General features: G+C 42.0%; 1 protein-coding gene across 1 annotated transcript; it reads left to right on the forward strand.

Annotated features, from left to right (window-relative positions):
- The first annotated feature begins 2,343 nt into the window (after window positions 1-2,343).
- Window positions 2,344-6,673, forward strand: LOC120723454 (helix-loop-helix protein 2-like). Its single transcript, XM_040014875.1, has 2 exons — window positions 2,344-3,079; window positions 3,788-6,673. Exon 2 carries the CDS (start codon window positions 3,824-3,826, stop codon window positions 4,193-4,195), a length of 372 nt encoding a protein of 123 aa, XP_039870809.1. The 5' UTR covers window positions 2,344-3,079; window positions 3,788-3,823; the 3' UTR covers window positions 4,196-6,673.
- The last annotated feature ends 202 nt before the right edge of the window (window positions 6,674-6,875 follow it).

Raw genomic sequence — 6,875 nt, forward strand, 5'->3', positions numbered from 1 at the left:
GAAGCACGACTTGACGTGCACACAAATCAGCTCGGAACCAGCTCAGCTTCTTTACCAGCACCGCCATGACTAAAGCAAACATCATCCATTAACTGTTCTCTGGTGACTCCACCACCCTGCAGCTTGCCTGTCTGTCTCCGGAATCACTACATCAGCTGTGGGATGTAATTGCAGCAGGCACTAACAAAACAGCCTTGGAGGGGTCCTTCATGTCTTTGGCCAAGGGCCTTATGGTCTGAGGAGGGGTCCGGACGATGCAGACCACCAAGCTTATACTATCTCCACTTCTTCCATCTGTGAAGTAATTAGGGTGGTGGTCCGTGTGTGTGTGTGTGTGTCTGTGGGCTCCAGCTGTCAGGAGGCCTCTGTCTCCTGGTCTTGACATGTCTCCGATACGCCCCGCTGTGAGTCCCTCTGTGACACACACACACTCCACGGACCCGGCCAGAGCCCAAGGCGAGCTGTCCGTCATCTCACACACAAGCATTCCCTCTCTCTGTCTCTCTCTCTCTCTCTGTCATGCACACACACGCTGATTTTTCAGTGATATGGTCCTTCTGGCACTGTGGTAGTACTTCTCTCCCTCATTCACATATTGTGTGTGTGTGTGTGTGTGTGTGTGTGTGTGTGTGTGTGTGTGTGTGTGTGTGTGTGTGTGTGTGTGTGTGTGTGTGTGTGTGTGCGTGAGACAATAAACACGTCGGTGGCTGCGGGCCACGGCAAGTCATCCGTGCTTCCCCTTATCGTTTTAATCACCTCGTTAGGCGCAGCTAGTCCCCACACTTACTGGCCGCTGCTCCTCCTCTGGAACCATGCCCTCCTGACCCGACGCTGGTGGTGCCACCGGGCACAGGGAGGCATGATGGGAAAAGAGAAGAGAAGAGAAGAGATCAAGTTTGCTTGATTTGAAGTTTTCCTAATGTCAATATAATAAGAAAAAGAAAAAGTTATGTTTATGTTTGTGTCAATTCTACTCCAAAAACATTATATATGACATAATCCTGGGATATATATGTGACAAGCGGGACAGTATGTTGGCATTTATCCCCACTTATATTCTTCACCAGCCATTCCTCCGCTGGACTCAGCTGTTACATCCATCTTTATTGTGTGTCTGGATATCAGGTTTGTTTCTCCGAGGCCCTTAAACTACACTTCCACTTCTCGTTGTTTGCAGGGACAGGAAAGAGCTGCAGAACTTGGATAAAAGTCAGCGATGTGTAGGCTATACTGTAAGTCGTATATCTGAGAAAATAGGAAAAATGTTCTCCCTGATGCTTCTTTGCTATTCTTTAATATCAAAGTCCTTTAATAAGCAAGTGTCATCAATCAGGGCCTTCTTGGTAACACCTCTGGGCACTTATTTGGGCAGTCATTGAGTAGCATAAAGCAAATTAAAGCATATTTTCCCCTACCGTAGATTAGCAGCCAGGATTCTTTGAGGTGCTGTTTTTCTCTTTTATAGTTTCGCTGTTTATTTACCAAATCAAATGAGGATGTCAACAAATGGATTTGAATTGTTTTAAACATAAAAAAAGATTCAATGAGTGTTAAACACTGTGAGGAAAAAAATGAAAGGAAAGAAGTTTGACTGGCAACAGTTGCTTTGATTCTTGTTCTTGTTTTATAACCTAATCCTAATACATCCTGGACTGGCATGCAGCTTCTCCACCCTTTTCTCTCTCCACACCAATTAGTTTTGACAATAAAACAAATATTTATTTATTTATTTATTTGAATAATCATTAGTACAACAGACCACTGATAAACACAGGGTGAAACACACTCAGGTGTGTCAGCCAGGGAAATCTAAGTCTCAACCTGTCAACAGCACCAAATTAAAACCATATAAAAAAACAGAGGAGCTGCTTTAGTATTTCACCTCTTTACAAAAAATGGTTTCTAATTTTCACAAATCCAAGAAAATAACCAAAAATAAGCAACATTTCTAAAGCATTCTAGAAAATATTTCTTTACAGGCTTGTATCGCATTTAAGTTGACCCCCCCCCCCTTCATTTGCATTTAAAATACATATATACATTTATTTATAATCATTAATATTCACTACAAATGTGAGCACGTGCAAAAACTCACAACATGGACAAGTATTCCTTTTTTTCCACGCTTTATCATGCACACATCTCTGCTTTCCCTTTGCCCACTGCTCCCACGGGAGTGAGACCGCTTGAGGGGGCTGAGGGGAGTGAGGAAAGAGGGAGGAGGTGTGTGTGTGTGTGTGTGTGTGTTTGTGTGTGTGAGGAGGAGCGAGAGAAGGAGAGAGAAGGGTGAGAGAGGAGGGAGGGAGGGAGGGGCGGCGTTAGACAATACCATTCCTCAAATATATTCCATCCCCTCCGTCCATGAAGTGAGCCTTTATTAGTCCAGATCGCTTGGATCTTATCTCGCATATGACACTCGGCGCAAGAAGGAAGAGAGAGGGGGGATTATCTGCGAACCGCCTTCCGATCCGCTGATTCCTGACAAGGGAGAGCCTCGCTTATCTGTCCCTCTTTTTATCCCCATCTTCCAACAGGCTCACGGACGAGTAGCCCTGGCTGCACTTTCACCGCTATCAGCCCATCTCCTCTATTGTCTCTCCATCGCTGGGATCACACAGGGGGGCTGACTGATCCACGCTTATCATCACCATCACCACCACCGCCACTGTCATCATCATCATCATTATTATTATTATTATTATTTCTTTTTCTCAAACTCGTCCGACCTAATCATCTGAAGACTTTTGATGGGCTGTTTTTTTTATCAGCAGAAACATTTCCACGCTTGACGTTTGACCCCGCGTGATCCCATGTTGCAAGTTCGCGGCTGAGAAAAGTCAAAAACTACTTTAAAAAAAAAAAAACCGAAAGAAAGAAAGAAAAGAAAATAATTTTTCTCCTTTCTTTGTTTTCTTTGAATGTTCGTCTCATTAACATCTGATGTTGTTGTTGTCTTTTTTTTTGTTGCTTTTTTTGGCCGGTGGAATATGAGTTAATTTGGAGTTGAAGCTCCGCTCAAGAGCGCCTTTTAGTTCCCAACAAGAAAAAAACTGAACAAAACCTCCAACCCTTTGTCAAGGTGAGTCTCAGATTTCTGTGGAAAATTAAGCTTTTAAATAAAAACAAATTAAATACGATTGAATACGATTATTATTATTTTTAGATTCGTAGATCTATTTTTCTTTATTAACAAAAATCAAGAAAAAAAAGCAACTGCTCCAATAATTTGGTGTCCAGCAGATGTCAACATTATTTTACCATCTCCTGCCTTCATGCTGTCAAGTCGCTCCGGCCTCAGCCAAGCAGATGTGTTCATCACACTGTGACAGATGGCCAATTCTGATTATGTTAATTCGCAAAAAATGAGGGTTTTTTTTCTTTAATTTAAAAACAAATAGTATTTTTAAAGAGTTTCGTCGTTTAAAAAACAATATTTTGCAAACATGACACTTGGAAATTCAAATTTGTTGGGCTGTTTTTAAGGCCTGAAGCTTTCGTGAATTAACCGCGAATTTTGAACCATTCATTATTTATGGGGTTTAATTTTATTATGCAATAGGCACAGGAGGGACAGGAGCACCCGCTGTGGGCTTTCTCATAGTGGTGCCTGAGTGCAGGAAAACAGCAAAAACGATGATTTCAAAAATCAATCCAGTTTTTTATTTCATCCAAGCGCACGTGACACAGTAGCTCTCAGACTGTAAAATGTGGAATTTAAACTGACCATTAAAAAAAAAAAAAAAAGCAATGTTTTAATGTTTCAATGACTGATTTTGCCCGTGCACAGGTTCTTGAGAAGGACTGCCAACACCGCAGAATAAAAATGATGCTGAGCCCGGATCAGGCTGAGGCGGACCTCTCCTGGACTCAGTCCGACCCGGAGACGATGCTCAATGGGTTGAAGTCGGCCGGTTGTGCCTCGGACGAGCCGGCGGAGATGGAGGACAGAGCCAAATGCAAAGCCGACCAGCCCCTGAGCAGGGAGGAGAAGAGGAGAAGACGGAGGGCCACGGCCAAGTACCGCTCAGCCCACGCCACCAGGGAGAGGATCCGGGTGGAGGCGTTCAACGTGGCCTTCGCGGAGCTGAGGAAATTACTCCCCACATTACCTCCGGACAAGAAACTCTCCAAGATCGAGATCCTCAGACTGGCTATATGCTACATCTCCTATCTCAATCATGTGCTGGATGTCTAAAAGTGACCCACCCCACCCCCCACTCCGCCCTCTACGCGCACACATATGTGAGAGAAACTGGTTGAGTTGTTGGGAGACTGGACTCGCTCGGCGTGCTGGGAGTTAACTGGTTATGGCAAGGTTAGCGGTCAGGGTGGAATGATGCAGGAGTTGTTTTTTTTTTTTTTTAGCTTTCAACACCACAAAGCACTACTTTGAATAAAAGGAAGGTCAATTTTTTTTAAGTAATCAGATAATTTTGCAGTGAATTAAAAAAAAAAACAATCGAAACTTCTGCTGCAGGGGTACAAACTGTTGTTTTAAGGTGGACTTGCTTAATTGATTGATGTAAAAATGTCGATATCGGCTCCACATATATATCGGTCTAACACCTGTGACACAGTGTTGCCTTCATCTCACCGAAACTTCTATTTCATTTAATGATATGTAATAAAAAAAATTCCATCCAATTCAAGGCCCAAAATCTGCCCAGCATCATCTCCATCCAAACTAAAGCATCACTTCCCCGGATGCTGACACTCTGCCATACCTCTAATGGTGAGCTGAGCCCTTCAGTGTGAGTCCAGTGTTGATTGATGTAGTGGCAGCGGTGCAAAAAGTTACGGGAGCCTAAACTTTCAGTCCAGATCGCTCACTGCAAGCAGCAAGCGCCGAGTTGTTTTGAGCCGTTGGATGCAATAATGACAATTATTTTTTCCGATATTCAGCAAAAGGGGAGGGGGGGTCTGGAAGAGCCCCCGCAGGCATTCATGCTTCCTTTGCAGTGATGCAGTGGAGGACAGAAAAAATAATAATAATTCGCGTGGGCTGCAACAAATTCAAGAAGATTCTGGTTATTTTAATTTGCTTCACATTTAATCTACATCTAAAAATGATATTAGCCTAATCTCATCTAATATCATGAATAGATTTCTGAATGCTCCCCTCACTGTGTCACTTTGAGGTTGAACAAAATAAACACGGGGTATTTTCCCCCCCGATCGGAACGAAAGGACGTAAACATAGCTGCTTTAGATCTAGCTTAGATTTTCCATAAAGGAAGAAAAAAAACATTTCAATGCGTAAGTGCCACTTATGACATATAAAATTGTGACCTTAATCATGCTTTTTTGTTTCCCCTAAAGTGTATGGAATTATTTATTTAATTGTGTTAATATTTAAGGCTAATTTATTTATGTTAATATCATAAGCTGCCGTCTTTTTTGTATAAATGTATAATGGTTTGTTGCTTCTATATTTTAGGCTGTGAATTTGAACTTGGAAAGTGGTGGTGTTCTTCAAAAATGGCACTTTCTGTTAATCCATTGTATAATTTATTCGTTTGATGTATGTTCGATGCTTTTTCTGTTGTTGTTGTTGTTTTTTGTTTGTTATTATTTTTCATGTCCGCTGTCTATCGATGGCAACGATAAGCACTTCAAGATGGGGTCTAGTGGCCCCATGAATTTGTTTCCCATTTTTTGAGAGGTTTCTCTGTGAATTAGAATTGGGCTGCTAAAGAAAAAAAACAAGTAAAAAACATTTGCTTCATCGACACAGATTGTCAAACAATTCAAACCACCAAGGGGATACGATTCAGAGCTCAACCTCTTTGTCTTATTTATTTATTTATTTGCTATAACCAAAAAATTATTATTTTGAAAAAAATATTATCTTCAGTGCGCTGATTTGACTATTATTTTATTTTCTGATTAATTGGGTTATTTATTTGTCTCTGCTTTGTATTAGGAAAAGTCAATAAGTAATTTTATAGTGAAAGGGAAAAAACATATCCTCTATCCAAAGATTTTTTGTCTCTTCAGGGTTGTGTAGGCTACTTGTTGCTTTATGCAGATCTTTTGTAGTAGAGGTATTGTGTGACAGCTGGTTTCTAATGGACAAACTTTTCATATTTTTCGGTGTTATTTTTAATTAAAAAGGTAATACTTGAAAAGAAAAAGCACGTTTTGTATTTTATTTTACTCAAAAAAAAAAGTTTTGAGGTTTTGGAATGTAACAGAGAACTAGGACATAGCCACCGTTAGAATATTCAGCTTATCCTAATGAAGAAAAGCCTACTGGCCTGATGACGTCAGGCTCACGTAACGCGCACGCGCGTACACGCACGATCGGAGTGACATAAGTGTACATGCAAATCATTCAGCACGCCTGTAGTGCAAGCTCTCAGATGCTTTCTGGGCGTCTGAGAGCACACACACACACACACACACACTAGCCTACTCACATAAAAATGTGCATAATGTACAAACACACACACAAAATGAAAGGTGAAACAAGTGCAAATCCAGTTTAGCATACAGATGAAAACTCAGCCTACTGTACACACACACAGACACACACAGTCATGTGTGTGTTTGCACATGTGCATGATAAAATAAGCGCACATTCATAGAAGGAAACTCAGTCAGCTGCACACACACACACACTCGCTCTCTCTCTCTCTCTCTCACTCACACACACACACACACACACACACACACTCTCTCTCTCTCTCTCTCTCTCTCTCTCACTCACACACACACACACACACACACACACACACACACACACAGACCCAATGGTCAGCAGCTAAAGGCAGTGGTAGCCTACATGTGTGCTCCTGGCTGAAAGGCTCTCTCCCTCCCCAGAGAGGGGGCAGGTGTTACTCCAGACGAGCCAAGACAACCAAATTACTGGCCGT

Source organism: Simochromis diagramma, unplaced genomic scaffold (assembly GCF_900408965.1).
Source record: "Simochromis diagramma unplaced genomic scaffold, fSimDia1.1 OVJJ01000680.1, whole genome shotgun sequence".
NCBI classification, from domain to species: Eukaryota; Metazoa; Chordata; class Actinopteri; order Cichliformes; family Cichlidae; genus Simochromis; species Simochromis diagramma.